The 21,427-nt window shown below is 44.7% G+C and overlaps 1 protein-coding gene across 1 annotated transcript in view; it reads right to left on the reverse strand.

Annotated features, from left to right (window-relative positions):
• Nucleotides 1-12,998: 12,998 nt before the first annotated feature.
• LOC132596387 (synaptic vesicle membrane protein VAT-1 homolog-like) overlaps nucleotides 12,999-21,427 on the reverse strand; it is a 125,815-nt gene continuing 117,386 nt past the window's right edge. The window contains exons 7-8 of the mRNA XM_060293416.1: nucleotides 18,839-18,922; nucleotides 12,999-15,890 (exon numbers count right to left, since the gene is read on the reverse strand). Of these exons, the coding sequence (XP_060149399.1) occupies nucleotides 15,792-15,890; nucleotides 18,839-18,922 (183 nt within the window). The 3' untranslated portion in view covers nucleotides 12,999-15,791. The remainder of the gene's footprint in view (nucleotides 15,891-18,838; nucleotides 18,923-21,427) is intronic.

Raw genomic sequence — 21,427 nt, forward strand, 5'->3', positions numbered from 1 at the left:
TGTATTGACCTTGAAGAAATGGGCTGCCGTGCTGTGAGAGGTCTGTGAGCGCATGAGCGAGGTAGAGAGCTCTGGGGACAGCAGGGAAGACCACCTGCTGATACCTTGATTATATCCTGTGCAAAGGGCCCATATGAGCCACGTCCAGATTCCTGACCTACAGAAACTAGGAGATAATACAAGTGTGTTGCTTTAAACGCCTAAAGTTGTGGTGATGTTTTAGGCAGCAATAGAAGACTAATACGGAGACATTCTGCAAATTCCCCAAGGTCACGTCACCCAGCTTAAGAAGCAGATTCTAGACCAAACACTCAGAGCATCAGAAAAGTTGAGGGTTAGACCCGTCATACCTGCACCTGGTTTAGTGCCCAGCACATGACGAGCTCAGTCCACATGAAGCCAGGGTTTGAACCCAGATCTGACCTCTTCTGTTATTCCATGCTTTCTCCTGTCCTAACACATGGGCATGTCCTGCCCTGGAGCTGTGTGTCTGTGAGGCAAGCACCTCTTACCTTTGAACTTGATTTTCAATTATACAATGAATCTGCACGTATTTACTGACTGAGGCTAAATTCTCTGCCTGGCTTGGTAAAATAGGGTGGGAAGTGTACAGCTCTTGTCCTGAAGTAGACACATTTTTTTTGAAAAAGAGGAGACAGATGCCCATAATGCAGTTATGATTAGCGATGCAGGTATTGGTAGGGGATTCAGTGCAGGAGACCACTTCCCCAGCGGGGGGCTGTGGCGCTAGTGCAGGGGCCCCCCCAGTCTGTACACCTACCTGATGGTTGGCTGGGAACCAAGGAGATGCAGTGACACGTGTGTGTCCACCTACATTTGGCCATCATCCATATTTGTTCATGTGTTCATTAGGATGAAGGGAGGTGCAGGCATTGCTGGGCTGAAGATGTTCTTTCTTCTAATGACATAACGTTTCTCCTCTAGTAGCTGCCCTGTGACCTTCTGGGAAGGGTTTTTAGTTCCCATGGAGGCTTTTAACAGAGAATTCCGGGGGGCACACTCTGGAGAACGCTGATCCAGGACCACCTAGTCCAGTTGCTTTTTAAAATTACCATTTAAAATTTAGTATATTTCTAAATTGAATATAATTCACATATCATAAAATTTGCCATTTAAAATAACAGCTCAGTGGTTTTTAGCACGTTCACACGGCTGTTCAACCAACACCACTATCAAATTCCCGAACATCTTCATTGTCCCCAAAGGAAACCCCATCCACCCCACAGGAGGGAGATTGTCTGTTGCTGGCTGTGAGGATGGAGGCGGCCCCTTTGCAAGCACCTGAGAGCAGCCTCTGTGAGCTGAGGGCCCTCCCAGCCCACAGCCAGCCAGAGAACAGGACATCGGGTGACACAGCCTCAGGGAACTCTGCCAACAACACGAAAGGGCTCAGAAGTGGGTTTTTCTCCAGAGCCTCCAAAAGAGAACCCCACTGGCCTGACGTCTCCAGTGAGGCCTTGAATAAAGAGCCTAGATCAGCCAGCATGGGCTTGTGACTAACAGACTGTGTGATCACACATGGCTATTATTTTAAGCTGCTAAAAAAAAAAAATAGTCACTCCTTATTGCCTCCCCCACCTCCCATACCCTAATCTACTTTTTGTTTCTATAGATTAGTCTATTCCAGAAATTTCAGTGAATGGAATTGTCCAACATGTGGCCTTTTGTGTTTGGCTTCTTTCAATTAGCATAATGTTTCCAAAGTTCATTAGTCCAGTTGGTTTTAGACCGTAGGCTGCCTCAGAATCCCCTGGAGATCTTACTAAAATGCAGTTTTCCTGGCTCTTCCTCTAAGATTTCTGGTTCAGGTGGCCTGTAGGGACCAAGAATCTACCCATCTGACAAGTTCTCTGGGTGATTCTGGTTCAGGCAGCCTGGGGGCCACACTTTGAGAACGCCCTGCCTGGGCTGAGGCTTTCACTCTGGGTATGAGAGGTCAAGGGTCAGGAAGGGAGAGTGACAGCCGGGAGGTCCCCCAGCTGACAAAGCCGGATCCAGGTCTTGACCTGAGGCCTTCCGGCATCTCTGTCTCATTCACCAGACCCAGGACTCTGGGTTTAGCCCACAGATGACCCTGAGTTTTTTTTTTAAATAACCACTATCTGTAGGATTCTTTGGCATCTTTCTAGAACTCACATTTCACCCCTTACCACCCTCCAAAAAGTTCTGAAGTGACTGGAAGGGCATTGGGCATGTAGACTTTTGTGAAAGATTCCAGCAGATCCAGATCCCACTGGTGTAGCTGAGGCCTGTGGCCTAATGGTGAAGCCACGTGTCTTCTGAGCCAGGGTTTGAGGGTTTGAGTCTTAACCAGATTTAGGCGTTCCAGATTCAGCAGATAAAAATGCAGGATGAATGCAATATGAATGCATTTCAATCTCCTTTTAGTATGTCTCATGCAATATTACCTTTTAGTACGTCTCGTGCAATATTTGGGGCATATACTAAAAAGTTATTCATTGTCTAAAATTCAGATTTACCTGGGCATCCTGTATGTTAGCTGGCAACCCACCAGCAAGGTGCCTCTTTAGTTCCCTCAGGGACAGCTGAGCTTATTGGTTGACGGTGGTTGAGCACATGGACTCTGGGAGGTGACCTGGCTTGGGTCTGAATTCTGACAGCGTATGGCTGGCCATGGCACCAGGGCGAGTTACTGAACTTCTTTTAGCCTCACCTTCTTCATCTGTAAAATGAGAGCATATAGTGAGAGAGTTAAACGAAATGATCCATGTGGAGTGCTTAGTGGAGTCTGCCTTGCGGAAAATGATAAATAAGTATTATTGGGGATGATGTTGAGAATCCCTAAGACTCTTCCCAGCACCACAGTCAAAACTTTGATGGGGATCACTGTGCTTTCCTTTCTGGCACTCTTTGGTACCTCTAAAATTTAGCCCCTTCAGAGTGGTGGGGCCATCTTGGGGGGCCATTTAGGGGATTCTATCTTGTTTCGGGACTGCAGGTGCTTGGCAGTGAGAAATGGGCTGTCGAAGTGGCTGATGGTTTCTGTTTCCATCTGAGTTTCCTGGTGTGGAGGAAACAAAACTTCTGTTGATGATTCATTGTTGAAGCTGGCTTTAGCCAGCACTTAAATAGAAACGACTGGCTGTAGAAAATATTGTCACCACCCAGAAGCGAGATCTGTTTCCCAGCTGTTGTGAGCACAGTGGATTTCTTACAGGCGAAACCAGGGCATTCGGTTACCTGCACTGGTGTGGCTTCTCAGCCAAGCACTTGCCAGAAAGTCCGACCATACTGGCCTCCAGCCTCCCCGGCAGATCACAGCTTCTACAAACCCTGTTTGCTGAGAGCAGGTTTCCCTGAAGTTTGGTATTCATAGCACTGGGGCACCTACATTAAAGAACATTGGATGACAGAGCGAGACGGCTACCCCCTTGCCAACTCACTTTCAATCTTGATGATGGTGTGCAGGAGGCAGTTTGAATTTCATGTCGGTATGTCAGAAAATCTTTCGAAAACTTGCTACTCTTTTTTTATTAACAAGAAACTGGCCTCAAGCTCAGAGATTTCAATGGGCAATAGTTTTCAACCAGACTCTATTAATACATTTTATTAATTTTGTATTGTTCTTTTGGTGAATTTTTATTTTGATATAATTTCCAACTAGAGAAAAGTTGCAAACATAGTGTGGGAATTCCTTGGCCATCCAGTGGTTAGGACTCAGCACTTTTACTGCTGAGGGCCTGGGTTTGATCCCTGGTTGGGGAGCTAAGATCCTACAAGCCCTGAGGCACGGCCAAAAAAAAAAAGTTGCAAAAATAGTGTAAGGAACTCCTTTCTACCCATGACCCAGATTCACCTACTGGTTACATTTTGCCCCATCGACTTTATAATTTATTTTCTCTCTGCATATTTTTTTGGAACCATTGGAGAGAATTTTAGAGACATCATTCCTCTTTACACCTAAGTCTTTAAGTGTGTTTTTCCTAAGAACCAGGACATGCTTTTACATAGATACAATACAATTATCAGACAAATAAAATGAGACAATGCGATCTTGATGCAATGCTATTCTCTAACCTGCAGTTCGTATTCAGTTTCATCAAAAGTCCCAGTAATGTCCTTTACGGCTCCTCCTTCCACTGCCACCCAGTCCAGAGTCCAATCCAGGGTCACCCACTGTCTTCAGCTGTTCTGTTTATCATCTCCTTAGTCTCCTAATTTGTAATAGTTCTTCAGCCTTTCGTTGACTTCTTGCCAGTTTTGAAGAGTACAGGACATTTGTTTCTTTTTTTAGAACATTCTTCAGTTTGCGTTTGTCTGATATTTCCTCCTAAATAAATTCCGTTTTCATATTTTGTCGGGAATATCACAGAAGTGATATTGTGTCCTTCTCAGTCCATCCTATCAGGAAGCACCTGTTGTCAATCTGTCCATATTGGTGAGAATGCCTTTGATCACTTGGTTAAGGTGTTGCCTACCAGGTTTCTCAACTACAAAGTTATCATTTTTCCCTTTGTAATTAATAAATAATTTGTGGGAAAATATTTTGAGACTAGGTAAATAAACTGTTCCGCATCAAATTTTCATCAACTAGTTACTTTTCTAACTCTATCTTTTTTTTGTATTTATTTGTTGGCATTCTGCTGTAATTGTCTATTATTTATTGGTGGACTCATAGAGTTTTATTTTATTCATGGTTTATATTGAATTACTATCATTATTTATTTTGAAGCTCAAATTTCTTGATATTTGGGCAGTGGGAGTCCCTAACCTGGCTCCATTTATTAATGTTTATGACTACTCTCTATTTTCTATTCTTGGCAAACGGTTATTGATTTTCCATTTATGGTAGTAATTGAATTTTTAAAATATGTATGTATATTTTTTAAATTAATTGTATTTAAATAAAAATATTAATTATATAATGATATATATAAATAATATTAAGAAAAATATTAATGATACTTACAGTCCAGGTTTGACAAAACTCCTGAAAAAGTTGGTATGCAAATAGCTGAAATCTGGGAAATACTGCTCTTGTATTATGGGGTATGTTGGTTCTATTTTTTTTTTTTTTTTTTGGTACTTCAAATAGTTGGCCATTGTGTCCAAATTAAGAACTTGAAATGTTTCCAAAGTGCCTACATTTGGACACGCACACTCTGTCCCTTATTGCTGCCTCTTATCCCTGATGTGAAATCAAGCCTTTGCCAGGCTATACATCCTGACCTTCCTTTGGGAAATAAAGATGCTTATACACGGATACAGTCAGAAGATGAGCTACCTCAGTTACAACCCACCAGGTTATTCAAGGCCCAGTTCAAAAGCCCTCCTTTTATCAGGTAGGATTCTTTAGCTGCATGCAATAGAAATCAGGTCTGGCTAGCTTAAGCTATTTGTGTGGGATTGCTCACAGAATCCAAGACAAGTCTGAGGACCTAGGCTTGGGAACAAGTAGAAACACAGGTGGCTTTGGGGATCTGGGTAGCAGGGAATCATGGGCACCACTGTCAGGATGAACAGGCTCCATTCATTTTCTGTGTTTACATCTTTCTTCTTAAGCTTCAAATTACTTACTTGGAGGAACATCCCTGGTAGTCCAGTGCTAAAGAATCTGCCTTCCAATGCAAGGGGACACGGGTTCAATCCCTGGTCGGGGAACTAAGATCCCACATGCTGTGGGGCAACTAAGCACACATGCCACAACTACTGAGCCCACGCACCTCAACGAGAGAGCCCATGTGCCGCAAACTACAGAGCCCAATACTCTGGAGCCCGCGTGCCACAACTACAGATCCCTCGTGCCAAACTAGAGAGGAAACCCATGTGCCATAAATAGAGAGAAGTCTGCGTGCCACAACGAAGAGCCTGCATGCCGCAACTGAGACCCAACGCAGCCAAAAATCAATCAATCAATTAATTAATTAAGTTAAATACATAAATATTTTTTAAAATTACTTACTTAGGGGCTTCCCTGGTGGCGCAGTGGTTGAGAGTCTGCCTGCCGATGCAGGGGACATGGGTTTGTGCCCCGGTCCAGGAGGATCCCGCATGCCGCAGAGCAGCTAGGCCCATGAGCCATGGCCACTGAGCCTGCGCGTACGGAGCCTGTGCTCTGCAATGTGAGAGGCCACAGCAGTGAGAGGCCCGCGTACCGCAAAAAAAAAAAGTTACTTACTTGGACAACATCCATTTGGCCTTCCCTGAGTCATGAATCCCATTGGCTAGAGGAGAACAGGACACCTTTCTTTTTTTTTTCTTTAATTTTATTTTTGTGGGTCTTCGTTGCTGCGCGCAGGCTTTCTCTAGTTGCGGCGAGCGGGGGCTGCTCTTCGTTGTGGTGCACGGGCTTCTCATCACAGTGGCTTCTCTTGTTGCGGAGCACGGGCTCTAGGTGCATGGACTTCAGTAGTTGTGGCATGCGGGCTCAGTAGTTGTGGCTCGTGGGCTCTAGAGCACAGGCTCAGTAGTTGTGGCGCACGGGCTTAGTTGCTCTGTGGTATGTGAGATTTTCCCAGACCCGGGCTCAAACCCGTGTCCCCTGCATGGGCAGGTGGATTCTTAACCACTGTGCCACCAGGGAAGTCTGAGAACAGGGCACCTTGATTCACAGGACCCTCAACACAACATATAAAGGGCGTTGTCATTCCCCAAAGGAAAATTCGGTGCCACTGAAAATCGCATTTTGCACCTGTTGACTCCTTTAATACATACCACAACGTGATAACATCTTAATATTATCATTCCCCTTTTACAGAGGAGGCAACAGAGGCCTGGAGATTAAATCACTTGTTCAAGGTCATGCAGCTGTAAGAGTCAGGATTCAAACTCAGGCCATCTGTCTTCAGAGTCCCTGATTTTGACCACCACGCTACAAGTAGGGTGCAGTCAGTTATTGGCAGGCAAAACCTGGAGTGTCCCTTTACTTCCATCCCGTAGAAGCAGTCTTAGCCCTGGCCTACGTATCACCTCCCCCAGTTCTGCGCCCTAGAGCCCCCTGCATCTCTCCCTGTTAGGCTGCTAGCCTTTCCTGGCTGTTGGTGTCCCTGTCTCGCTCAGTGGGCTCTGTGCCAGCAGTGGCCAGGCTGTATTTATCTCTGAATCCTTCACAATACATAGAACAGGGCCATGCACACAGGCAAAGCTTAGTAAATATTTGTAGAATTTAATTCAGTCACCTAAATATTGTTTACCTTACTAGAGATAGATAGATAGATAGATAGACAGAGATGGAGATCCTGAGTGAGAATGGGAGCTTTTGATATACTCTTAATTCATCTAGTTAATAATTAAACATTCAGTGTCAATTTGATGGTGCATTGACTTCCTGCCTTGTTTATTGATTAATCTCGAAGGATCATTGGGATATTCCGACTTCTGCCCCCAAAGACAATAGACAAACCAGCTCTTACCGTCAGCAGTCAACCTGAGCCTGAGCCTGGGCTCAGTAAATAGGTATTTGTGCTTGTTTTTGCAAAGGATGAAGAGACCAGCTTTACTGCAGTTGTGTGATGGTCGTTCCCCTGCTTCACAGCACAGCCCTTTAACTCATCAGGGTTGCTGGGCCCCATCCTGCTGGCCTTGGATAGAAGGCCCCAGAGTCAGGAGAACAGCAATAATCCCTTCTCACTCCCTGGGTAGGCTTTTGAAAAGCTAAGAAGGGCTGGCCCCAGAAGTCATTTTAATTGATGCTAGCTTAGCTTTTGAATAATTTGTTCCAACTTATTAAGTGATATTGTGCATTTTCAGTGACTTGGGCATTAGAGAGAGTTTAGCTTGATGTCTGGGCCCAAATTCTGGAAACTCAGTGCTGTGTGTAGTTTGGAGCACTTCATTTAACTTCTCTGGCTCGCGCGCGCTCTCTCTCTCCCTCTCTCTCTCTCTCTCTCTCTCTATATATATATGTATATATATGTATATGTATATATGTATATATACTTTTTGTTTTTGTTTGTTTGTTTTTTTGGCTGCGCTCTGTGGCTTGTGGGATCTTACTTCCCTGACCAGGGATTGAACCCAGGCCCCTGGCAGTAAAAACGCCAAGTCTTAACCACTGGACCAACAGGGAAATCCCTGGCTTCGTTTTTCATCAGTAAAGTAAGGATAGTATCACTTACTTTATAGGGTTGTTATGAGTCTTTGACAAGTTAATACATGCAGAATGCTGTCTTCATTTGGGTTCCCCTGAGGTAGCCCCCCAAGATGAGGACTTGGGTGCAGGTAGTTTATTTGGAAGGTGATCTCAAGAAGCAGGAGTGGGGGGGTGTAGGGAGAATGAGGTAAGGAGGGAAGAAAAGCCAGTGGACTTGCTAATGAATAAGTCACCATTGTGGGCACCTTGGGCTTGACCCCACTGAGGGGACCCTTCAGATACTGTGTGGAACATGGACAGGGAATCTGGGCATTTATCCACCATCTCCCATCCTCCACGGCTGAGGCTGCCTGGGGGCTGTTACTCCCACCGTCCCCAGTCCCCGCCACAGTAGTTCTGGCTTACCTTGGCACACTTGTGCCCTGTGGTACTGGAGGCGGGAAGCAGTCAGCTTGCCAGGAACTGTCTACAGCTGCAGTGGACTCTGGTGTCAGGTGAACCAAGACAAAGTGTGGGGAGGTGTCAGTGGTGACTCCCACAGTGTGCAGAAAATAAAACTAAAAACAAAAGAAAAAGAAACCAAGAAACCAAACCAGACAAACAAAAAAAGCAGTGTCCAGTGCACAATAAGTGCTCAGTAGACTGTATCTACAGTGGACACGGTTTTAACTGTGCAGCATACTGTCCTATGGGGATCTACCTCTCTGTCACCTGATGGGGTTCAGGTATGAATATCAATCAGGTTGCCTGCACCTACTATGACCAGTCACAGGGGTGGGCATGTGACCCAGGCTGGCCAATCAGAATAGCCATCCCTCTGCTTCAGTGATTGGTTGATGGATGTGCATGTGACCCAAGCTGGCTAATCAGAACCTTCCTGAGAGTACCTTGATTTACACCAGAGCTAATGGAGAGGAAGGTCTTTGTCCTTGGGAGGGGGTGATGGGGAGAGAGGAGAGGAGAGGAGGGAACACCTCACCAGGAGGGTGTTAGGTTGGAACTGCTAGTCCCTATCTTCCCCAGCTTCTGGGAAGAAACCTTTCTATTATATGGAGTCCTGGGTTCTAGACAGAACTCTACTTTGCGACTGAGTGAATATGAGCAGGCTACCTAACCTCTCTGGAATTTCATGTCCTTAATCTGTAAGCAGGGATGATATCTACTTTTCAGGGTATTGTTTCGATTCAGTTAAGAGTACGTGTAAAATGCCTGGCGAATAGCAAATCCTCAGTAAATGTTAGTTTTGTTGTCATGCTTTGCCTTGACTCGACTTCACTCTATGGAAATCTCTAAGCTGGGACAGGTTTTTGAAAATGATTGCAAGGTTTTTGAGCATGGGTGTTTGTGAGTATGCCCCATCGGTCGTTGTCCTATGTTGGTTTTGACTCCCAGCTCCAGAAGGTAGTGATTTACTTTGGGGGGGCCTCCCATGGACATGTCCCCATTTCTCCAGAAAAAGCCTGCCTCACCAGTCCCTCATTGTTTCACTCCTGGAAGGGAGAGGTGTTCTTTTTCTCCCACTCATGCCAGTTTAGTGGCCGCTTGACCAGATAGACTACGGATGGGCTTTGGGGGACTAGCTAAAGAACTGTGATTCCAACATGCCCCCCGCATCTGATCTGCCTCCCAAAACTGGACCAAGTAAAATAATCATGTTCATTTGGGGGAGATTTCCCATGGTCACCTCTTACTTGAGCACATTCTCCAGTAATCCCTGGATTAATCCCTTTGCTTTTTGTACAAAATCCAGAACCTTTGAAGGGGTATTAGTAGATTTCTATAATCCAGTCTTATTAATCTTTTGTCTCTTCTCTCGATGCACGCAACAGCTAAATGGACCATTCCATGAACCTGCCCTGCACTTTCCCCCTAATGTGCCTAAAGTTGGTTTCTTCTCCTGGACCGCTTTCCTCCCCTGCTCCTGATGGACATTGTTCATCAAATACAGCACTGTTCACCACTCAACCCAACCAGCTTTCAGTACCAAGGCAGGCTCTACAGATAAATTGCCATTTGCATGCAAGATAAAACTTACTGTTGTTACATTCTTCAGTGGTAAACTCCTGAATGGCTGGAAGAGACTATGTATTTATTTTTCCCGCTAAAACACTAAAACTATTGTGTTGAGAACATGCTAGGTATTTGATTAGTGTTTGATGTGAATGAAAAACCATGTTTTGAAAGCATCTGCCATCTGAATTCTAGACTGGAACTTGTAGGTCATGGTTTCAATCTGGTTACACACTTTCACATTTGATTTTCATAATGATTCTAGGACCTAGACAATATCATCCTCCCCATTTCAGTATGGGAAAGCTCCAATACCAAGCAATTTGCCCAAATTTGATTCCCAGTTTGCAAGACTCCAGAGTTGGTGCTCTCAGTCTCTGCACATGTGGGTGCATATGCCTGTGGTATGTTGGGGTTTCACTCACCCCTATCTGAGTCACTCCCGTGTTTGGGTGTTTGGGAGCCAATTTGAATAACCCATAGGACCTGTTTCCCAGCATCTTTGCTTGGCTGGTAGTAGGAACTCTGCTCATTCTGCTCAAGGCAGAGAATGCAAAAACATTTATGTCTTAGACAGTTTAGGCTGCTCTAACAAAGTATCATAGACTGGGTGGCTTATAAACCACAAAACATTATTTCCCAGTCTGGAGGCAGGAATTCTGAGATCAGAGTGCCAGTGCGGTCAAGTTCTTGAGAGAGCCTCTTCTGGGTGGCAGACTGTCAATATCTTTTTATCCACACAGGAGAGAGAGAGAGAGAGAAGCAAGCTGTCTCTCATGAACTTATAAGGGCACTAATCCCATTCATGAGGGTGCCACCCTCATGACTTCACCTAATCCTGATTACCTCCCAAAGGCCCACCTTCTAATGCCTTCATGTGGGGGAGGGGGAGGGTTTCAGCCTATGAATTTCAGCCTATGAATTATGGACATTTAGTCCATAACAACTTATTTCTTCTCCCACAAGCAAACCTGGAAGTGAAATATTGAGGTCTGTATATTATCTGTTTTTTTTTTTTTTTTAAAAGAAGCTACTGAATATTTCCTAAGCATCCCATTTTCCCAGCCCTGGCAAACAGGAGTAAGGAAAGGAAGCTAATGTTTATCATGCTCACTAGGTATCAGGCACTATGCTGTGTGCTTTCATTCTCACGAACAACACCCACTCAGCTTAAAAGACTGCATTCAGGCATCACCTCCTCCATGAACAGTTTCCGGGACATCATCTTCCATCACAGAGTTGGCCCCTCCCTACTTTGCACCCCACTCTGCCCCCTAACATTGCCTCTCTGAATCCTTGTTACATATCTTGGTGTCCATTTCTGCCCTTCCTCTAGACCTGCTGTACAAGATGGAAGAGCATCAGGGAACCAACATGCTTGTTAGGAGTCACTTTCATCCAATGTTGCTTGGAGCTTAATGGAGAAATACACCTTCCTCACCAAGTGGGACAGCTCCATGGTCTCCCACAGTGGTCACCTACTCACCAACCCACGCTGAAGTGGCTTCTTCCCTTCCTGTTTTACATTCCCTCTCCCCAATCCGTGCTTCTTGGGATCACCTCCCAGTACTGCTGACTTTCAAATCCTTGTTTCAGCGTCTGATTCTGGAGGACCGAAACCGGGGCAGAGGAATCAAGGAACTTGACGTCTGTCTCTGCACCCGCTTTAGGCTCATCTTATATCCCTCCTCCCACTGAACCCTACATTTACTCTTTGTAATCACCTGCCACACCCGCAAGCTTTCATGTCACACCATTGTACATGCTTGTTCCCTCCCATGGAAATCCAAGATTATTCACTTGTCATTCAAAGACCTCCATGCCCAGTTGGGACTTCCCATCATGCCTTTCTCCAGCTCCACTCCATTTCCACGTGAGTGTATTTCACCTACTGTTCTACTCTCCTTTCTTCCTATACGCCCTTCAATGTTCCCACCTTCTTGCTTTCACACTAATGTTTCCTTCTGCCCCAAATGGCTTTTGAAAGGTTTACCTCCATTTGTGCTCTAACCTCACCCACATGGCTGAAAAGAATTTTGTTCCCAACTGCAAGACCTCTTCCCCACTCTCAGAGTTATAAGGGAAGATGTGGATTTTAGTTTAGATTCCAGTTTTTCTTGCTGGACTGTGTTTACATGTGACAGCACACCACCACTGGCTATGTGAGGCCATGGGCCTTATATGGAGTACATGAGCATTAAATGAGAACATAATGAGAAAATCCTTTGCACAGTGATCTTGTAAGAATTTCACTGACAAGGTGACTAACTGTTCTACCTTGTAAATTCAGGTTTATGTATGTGGTGTTTTATTGACATGGGACCTAGCTCTAATTTTTTTGGCTTCCTGCTGAGAAATATAGTAAATACAGCCAAGCCTCCCTAATCATGAATTCCTCCTTCATGAAATCTTTCCCCTTGGATATTCACTTTTGTGCATCTCTTTGATAACCTTGAGGATGTTAGATCATGAAAATGAAAATGGTTGAGGTGTGTGAGTTTTGAAATCAGCACTTCACTGAACACTTGGATCGAGGGCCAGACAAAAAAATGCTTCTTGGTGTGCATATTATTTGCTACAAAGCAAAACAAATGGATAAACATATCCTTGAAATCAGAGGAAAGGGAATCCCTGAACCGTTTCTAGTGAGAAGGGATGGTCATTGAAATGCGTTGCATTGTACCCTTATTTAAGCCAAGAAGCATGGTGGGGTGGTTAAGAGCGTGGATTCTACCTTGGCTCCAGATCCTGGCTCCGTCACTTCCCAGCTGTGTGGTCTTAGTGCATAACCTCAGTCTTCAGTTTTTTCACCTATAAGATGGGCGTAATGGTAAACCCCACCTCTCAGGGCTGTCGGGAGGGTAAGAGAGTATACATATAAACACACACACACACACACACACACACACATATATACACATATATATCTTTTAATAGCATATAGTAGGTATCATAAATACTATTATAATTATTGTTATTCTTGTTATCATTACTATTATTACATGATGCCTTTAATAGTTCTTTTATTTAGTGGTGTCTTATTTTCTTGCTTGAGGGAAGCCGAATGTATTTTTAAAGGCTTATTTCATCTTGACTCCTGTTTTCTATATATAGCCTTTAGTTTCTCATCTGAAGATTCTTCTATGACATGTTTTTTATATTTTCTTTTTCATTCACCCATGCCTTGCGTTTTAATAGTGGGGCCATTTTTGCAACAACTATGTATGTGGAGTAACACATGCCAGGCGAGGTTATGCTATGCTGAATACTTTATTCATATTTTTTTATGTAAACATAATTTGCTTTGTAGGCACAATATAACAGAAGCTCTAAAGCCACAAATACGTTAGACAATGTTTCAGTTCCCTCCGATCAAACGTAAATTACTGAGAAGCCTTCACAGTTCCTTTAAGGCAACCTGAGACATTCTGTGTACTTCCTTCAGAAAAACAGTCAAGTGACAGCAAACAAGATGCTTTGAACGAGAGTGTGTTAAACGGTTAATTTTGATACTTTAATTTTTTTCCCTATTCTTCATGGCATAAGTTGGTCTTATTGGTCAAACACTAGTTTTCTCTTCTCATTCTGTATACCAAGGAGACAAAAGGGTTTTCTTTAACTAACCAGCATAATTTGTGATTATTGTCTAAACCTTATAGTTGAAAAAACAGATTTGGGGAAGAATGTCTTTTCATGCTAATCCTCTGGACATAACAAAGGCCGTTTGGATTCTGAATGGAGAGTTCCGTCTCCCCTGGCAAATAAGAGGCCTGGTATGGCCAGTGGGTCTCTGCTCCTCCAGCCCTAAAAAATGCCATCTTTGGCCAGCTCACCAGCAATGTCACTTGGGTAACGGCTCCTCTTAAGACCTCATTGAGGGCTTGGTTATGGGAAAAACATGACCAATAGTACTGCATTTAGCAAACATGTTGGGGGGATACAACCTCTACGTTATCTTTCTAAGTGACCCAGAGAAGAGAAGTTGATGTTGGTGTGTTCTTTTGAGATGCTGTCATCCCTGGGCTCATGAGGTGGCGCCGCCCTCTCTCATCTTCATAGCTTACGTGTGCATTCACAGTGAGGAGACACTTCCTTCAGGTGAATATTTGGCATAAATAAGTCATCATCACGAGCTCAGGATAGGAAAAAAAGAACATGACTAATGAGGTGACATTTGTTACCAATGGACTTAGGGAATAAAACAGGTAGTTGCTGAAATGCATTCATTGCCATCTTGGGGGAAGTGTGGGGTGTACCCTAAGGCTCATTGGTGGAGAGGTCGGGCAATGCAGGAGCCCTCGGAAGTCTTCCAGAACGCAAGTGAGTTGGGCTGCTAACACCGCGGGCTCCTTGTGTCTCCGGTTTGGTCTATGAGTGGTGGAGTCCACCCTCTGGGCCAACAGGACTGGGAGACGTGGTGAGGAGCCCACCCCCCCTTGGAGACACTGGGCCTCTTGTCCCTCCAGAGGGACTGTTCACCTCAAGCTGGGTCAAGTGCGGTGGGGCCGGGGGGGGGGTTTCCTTAGGAGTCTGGGAGCTGGGAAATTAATCAGGGTTGTGCGATCAAGGAATTTGGTACCGGATTTCCAGAAAGCAGGGCCTTGCAAAGAGTGTGCACCATAATTTTATATTTCAGAGGAGAGGAACACATATTTGGCATCAGGTACTAAACATCGAGTTTTGTATCGTTAGTTTGTGACACGTTGGAACACGCTTTGGCAAGAAGAAAGATACTCATTGATTTTTTCCCCCCAAATATGGTCTACAAAGGAGATCTTTCTTGGGGGATCCAAGGTAAAGGCTGCTATTCAGTACCAGGAAATGAAAAGAGCAGAATCGGTAATGCCAATGGCAAGTGTGCAAACATAGGCGAGTCTCAGTAATGACTTTGAAATAGTCCCACACCTGGTGAGTTTTCTTAAAATTAAATATATGTGGCGGGGAGAGGATTTTGCTCATGAGATATGGTTTCAGAGGAGGGACCTCTGTGGCTGGTCCTCATACTTTGGCTGTTGACCCATCTTCTATCCTGAAATATCCACATCTATCTCCCTGTGTTTATGGTTAAGAACCGGTGAAGGAATCAAGCATCAGAGGGTGAGGGGAGGTTGGTTTAACCTTTTGACCGTGAAACACCTGAATGAATGTAAGGAGGTTGCCTCTTCAGTGGGAAGTAGGACAGTACAACTTGGAGAGATCCTAAACTTACGGGCTTGTGAAAACCTCTCCTGGCCTACCCTCTTTCCGCCAGCCAAATTGGCAAGCGCTCTTTGCAGAAGCATGGGTGGCTGGCAGCAAAAGGTGTCATTGGCCTGAAGAATTCTAGGACAGTGCTCTGTGATAACACCTTTCAATCCAAACTTGTCTTTGCCCATGTCTGGTCTCTTAAGCAATGGACCTGTGGACTTGTATCAATTTGCAAGGCTGTTCTAGATCTGTCGAGAAGGACCCAAAGATGGATGGTTTTGAAACAGGGGAGTGGGGAGAGTGTAACACACAGATGGGGGAAGGACATAATACTGCATGGAATGGGATTGGCACTTAATTTCAAAAACAACAGTGATCAACAGCTTTTTAGCTCAGCTGACAGCAGACAGACACAGCACACACTGGACTACAGCATTTGTTCACTGGGGCGCAGAAGAGATTTCTCAGCCGGGTCCTCTTTCTCCAGAGCATCCTCACGCCCTCCTGCCCGGGCCCCAGGTTACTGGATGAAGGGCGTCCTCTCCTTGTTCTCACTGTCACCCTCGTGGTCCTCCTCCTCTTCGCCCGCCTCGCTGGTCTCTGTGCTGTCATTGGCCATCTGTAATGCAGCAGAGGACTTCTTAGAGGGTTCTGCAGTCTGTCTCCTGCCTTCTTCAAGCATCTGATGAAGGCCCTTGAGAAAGATTTCTCTGAGGGCTGAGCGCTAGGGTCAACTGATTCCTCAGGAAGGCAGTGTGGTACCAGGTGACTTGTGTTGGGCACCCTAAGACGCAGGCTCTGAGAAAGCATTTGACTGCAAGTATTTGGAATTGGGGAGATGATTCCAGAGCTTGGGAGATGATCCCAGGAAGCGCAGGTCAGAGTGAGGAAAGGAGACAGAAAAGGCAAGGAAGCTGGCACGGGATATGTTAATAGGTCCTGCCATGGGCAACTGGGCTCAGTCCTGCTGGGGACCACTGGGGGACAGTGGGGGACACATGAGCAGGGGAGAAGCCAGGGAGTGCTGATTTTGTGCATAACCCAAGCCTCTGCCATGGCCAGAGGACGCGCTCAGGCAGAGAGGGGTGGCGGCCAGCAGGAGGACAGCACCGGCGTGCAGGGGAACCATGAGTGCCGGGGGCATGGGTGGGCATTGACAGCGTCCACTGCGCCGACCGGCCAGGGTTCAAAGCCTGATGCTGTCACTTCCTAGGAGCCAGAAGCACACTAGTAACAAATGTGGGTTTATCCACTTTGTTGTCTATATTCCCCCATGGGAACGTCCTTTCTGTGAAGATGTGGACTCTTTCTGGTCCTGTCCATCCATCCATCCATCCATCCATCTACCATCTATCTACCTACCCACCTACCTTCTTGTCATTGCTAGTACCTGGCACACTTGTCACACCTCTCTGAGCCTCCATTTCCTCCACCGTTAGGACGAGGATAAACCCACCTGCCTTATAAAGTTGTCATGGGAGCCAAGTGAAACAAAGGGAAATGATGTACTTGAAGCATCTGGCAAATTGCTGAGCACACGACAGATGCTCAGAACATCCTAGTCCTATCCATTTACAGCCCCCTTCAGGAACGGTGCCTCGGAGTTCTCTTCTTGTCCTAGACCTGAGCTAGGTAATTTCCCTTGACCCCTGAACCTCTGCTCTCCCCACTTATTCTTACAAACAGGAATCATCTCCTGAATCTCAGTCCCCCCGCCCGCACCACATGGCTGATCTGGAGCTGGACTTCCCTCTCGGCCACAGCACATGCAGCGCCGTCCCTCCACCGCCTGCCTACTCAATGCCTGCTTTTCCTCTTGTGCTCAGCCCGCTTCCTCAGGGAAGCCTTCCCAGACTTTCCTAACGGGAACAGACCCCCTCCTGCGAGCCCTTCTTTGTGGCCCGATCCAGAGCTGCAGTGTCCCATTTCTGCGTATGGCTTGTTGATGGTTGTCCACCTGCCCCACCTCTGGATCTGTGCAGTCTGGTGGCAGTCTCTGTGTTGACCGCCACACCGCAGAGCCCCTCAAGGGACCCTTGCAAGAGTGTCTGGGATGTGAGTGTGACATGCTTCACTCCTGGTGGGGTCCCTGCGTGTAAGGGTATTGTCCTGGTAAGAGAAAACAAAACAAACAACCCAATCCAAAAATGGGCAGAAGACCTAAATAGACATTTCTCCAAAGAAGATATACAGACTGCCAACAAACACATGAAAGAATGCTCAACATCACTAATCATTAGAGAAATGCAAATCAAAACTACAATGAGATATCATCTCACACCAGTCAGAATGGCCATCATCAAAAAATCTAGAAACAATAAATGCTGGAGAGGGTGTGGACAAAAGGGAACACTCTTACACTGTTGGTGGGAATGTAAATTGATACAGCCACTGTGGAGAACAGTATGGAGGTTCCTTAAAAAGCTACAAATAGAACTACCATATGACCCAGCAATCCCACTACTGGGCATATACCCTGAGAAAACCATAACTCAAAAAGAGTCATGTACCAAAATGTTCATTGCAGCTCTATTTACAATAGCCCAGAGATGGAAACAACCTAAGTGTCCATCATCGGATGAATGGATAAAGAAGATGTGGCACATATATACAATGGAATATTACTCAGCCATAAAAAGAGACGAAAATGAGCTATTTGTAATGAGGTGGATAGACCTAGAGTCTGTCATACAGAGTGAAGTAAGTCAGAAAGAGAGAGACAAATACCGTATGCTAACACATATATATGGAATTTAAGAAAAAAAAATGTCATGAAAAACCTAGGGGTGAAACAGGAATAAAGACACAGACTTACTAGAGAATGGACTTGAGGCTATGGGGAGGGGGAAGGGTAAACGGTGACAAAGCAATAAAGAGGCATGGACATGTATACACTACCAAACGTAAGGTAGATAGCTAGTGGGAAGCAGCCGCATAGCACAGGGAGATCAGCTCGGTGCTGTGTGACCGCCTGGAGGGGTGGGATAGGGAGGGTGGGAGGGAGGGTGACGCAAGCGGGAAGAGATATGGGAACATATGTATATATATAACTGATTCATTTTGTTGTGAAGCTGAAACTAACATACCATTGTAAAGCAATTATGCTCCAATAAAGATGTTTTAAAAATAAATAAATAAATAAAAATAAAAAAAAAAAAAAAAAAAAAAAGAGAAAACAAAAGCCATGGGCCCATCAGGAGGCATTTCGGAGGCAGGTGGCATCATGCTGTTGGGTATTGAATGTGAATTTATTAAATTTTACCAGGAATTTCTCCCGCTTGTGCAGCCAAGAGTGAGCAGGTGTAATAGACACGGGTGTGGTCTTGTCCTCTCCTGACCTCAGATTGCTCCTGAAACGTTCTCACCAAAGCGTTTTCCTTTCTTTATTAGCGTTCATCCCATTTGTGACTAATCCCTCACTTGCACATTCGTTTCATTACCTCTGGTCTCCCCCCACCAGCCCCAGCCCAGCAGAGGGCTTCCTGTACTTCCCTCCATCCCACCTGTGCCTACACCAGATAAACCTTCTGGTGTTGAACTGAGCGGATGCCTCTGCTTTTGACTCACCAGCGGAGTCGGGGTCTTTTCTACATCCAGAATTAACTTTCCAATGTTCCCTCGGTCGTGGATCCGCTGCATGGCCTCCTTCACCTGAGAGACAGGGAGAGAAAGCGCCAGTTAGATGAGATGTCGCCCAGGTGGCAAGAGGGCCTGGAAAAGCCAAACCACCCTCTGTCCACCAGGGGCCGCTGCGGTTCAAGTTTAGCAGCTAAACTAGCAATGGTTTCCGAAAGCGCGTGCAAATAAATTCTGGTTGTCACTCAAACTGTCTGCAAGCGACTCGGTTTCCTGAGTCTAAAAAATGAGAGTGATAGCTCCGGAAATAAAAAGATGAACATTTCTTAAAAAAAAAAAAAAGGCTGGGGGAGGAGGGTCCTATAGAATTCCAAGAGTTAACACGTTGCCCAGGGGCCAGGAACATTAGCCAGAGTAAATTTTGACCAATTAAATTATTATTCAAGGGTCATTTTCACCCTGCTTACCTAAGTGTTATATAACTCTGATTCGTAGTTTGGCTAAAATGACCCATCACCGAGGCTGAACTACATTCAGGAAAATTCCCATGGTTCCTGGTTATTGAGTGGAACTTTTGTTTCCACCTAAGCAGAGGTTTCCCCAGAACTAGTATTCTCCCCAGTGAAGAGGACCTTCTGTTTCTTTTCAAGTGATGGGAGCTTGTCAGACAAATATCAATACATAGACGCCTCCTGGGACCCTCTGAAAAAAGCAGGTGTGTGATGTAATCTGATGTAGCCTTTGAGCCTTTCATTCTGTTGCTGTATGGAAAATGAACTCTAGGGGGTGCTGTGAGGATAAAATAAAATAAGGGAAGGGCAACAGAATGCCAGGACTTGGCATGGGTAAGTCCTCCACATCTCTTAGTGAAATCTAAATGGAAATGCAACATCTCTTGATTTTAAAAAATGCGATAGATCTAGTTGAAATATTTTTCTTTAAGTCTCGGATTTTTAAGTATTTTTGTTCATGCATTCATTCAGTGCACAAATGTTCACTACATGTTGCTTATAGGCTAGATGCTATGGTTTATTTTAGGCATATCTTTTATTGATAGCATATGTTTTCATTTAGTTTTTTTAATATATAAATTTATTTATTTACTTATGGCTGCGTTGGGTCTTTGTTGCTGCACGTGGGCTTTCTCTAGTTGCAGCGACCAGGGGCTACTCTTCATTGCAGTGCGCGGGCTTCTCACTGTGGTGGCTTCTCTTGTTGCGGAGCATGGGCTCTAGGTGTGCGGGCTTCAGTAGTTGTGGTGCACGGGCTTAGCTGCTCTGTGGCATGTGGGATCTTCCTGGACCAGGGCTCGAACCTGTGTCCCCTGCATTGGCAGGCAGATTCTTAACCACTGCACCACCAGGGAAGTCCATTTAGTTTTTTTTAACTATATCTGAAAGTATTTTCTTTTAGTTGGCAAGTTTCTCCCATTCAATTATTGTTATGCAGGTAGATTTAGTTGTGTCATCTTTTACAGAGTCAGATTGCTTTTTTTTTAATTTATTTTTTATTGAAGTACAGTCGAATTATAGATGCTATGGTTTAAAAAAAATTTTTTTTTAAAGTAAGCTAGGGTGTCTGCCTTTGAGGAACTCAGTCTGGGGCTGATGGAGCAGTGTTTGCTATATAAAAACCAAAGCCATTTTCCCATTTGAATAAAAACTTGACGGAGCCATTAAAATGTGCGTATTCGAATTGCTTTTCTGGGACTTTATCCTAAAGACACAATTCAAATGATGGGGAAAAAACTTACCACGCAAAAGATACTCGATTGTTTTCAATGGCAAAACCTTGAAGCAACTTACATGTCACAGAATAAGGGAATGGTTAAGTAAACCATGGCTCTGACATTTATCTACTGAATGGAAATGTTTTGTAGCTGTTAAAGTGCTAATTATAAAGAATGTACAGCAGGATTAAATGTCTTTATAATATTGTGAAATGAGAAAATCGAGGTGCGTATTTTTATTTACATCCCCATAAAAACACGGGCATTCTAAAATAACTAGAAAGGGATTTGGATATATGATAAAACATTATGTAGGGGGAATGGGTGCTTTTTAATTCTAATGTCCAAACTTTGTTATCTGGTAACACATTATCAAACCGCTGTTTGATATAAATTAAATGTATCTTTATTTTTTTAATTTTTAAAAATATGTATTCTTTATTTGGTTGCGCTGGGTCTTAGTTGTGGCAGGCGGGCTCCTTAGTTGCAGCACGTGGGCTCCTTAGTTGCGGCATATGAACTCTTTTAGTTGCTGCAAGCATGTGGGATCTAGTTCCCCGACCAGGGAATGAACCTGGGCCCCCTGCATTGGGAACGCGGAGTCTTAACCACTGCACCACCTGGGAGGTCCCTAAATGTATCTTTAAATGCAGTCTTTGGATAAGCGAGCATTGGTTAGAATCAACCTCTTTTAAAAAGACTGACAGTGTCATGTGATTGTTGAATTTCCTCACCCTAATACATAATCCAGGAGATTTCTCCTATTTCTGTGATGAATGATGCTTTCCAAATGCTTTTGTATTCAGTCTTAACAGCAGCTACTATTTACTGAGAATCTTTAAATATCGTGA

This window comes from Globicephala melas, unplaced genomic scaffold (genome assembly GCF_963455315.2).
Source record: "Globicephala melas unplaced genomic scaffold, mGloMel1.2 SCAFFOLD_253, whole genome shotgun sequence".
Lineage (NCBI taxonomy): Eukaryota > Metazoa > Chordata > Mammalia > Artiodactyla > Delphinidae > Globicephala > Globicephala melas.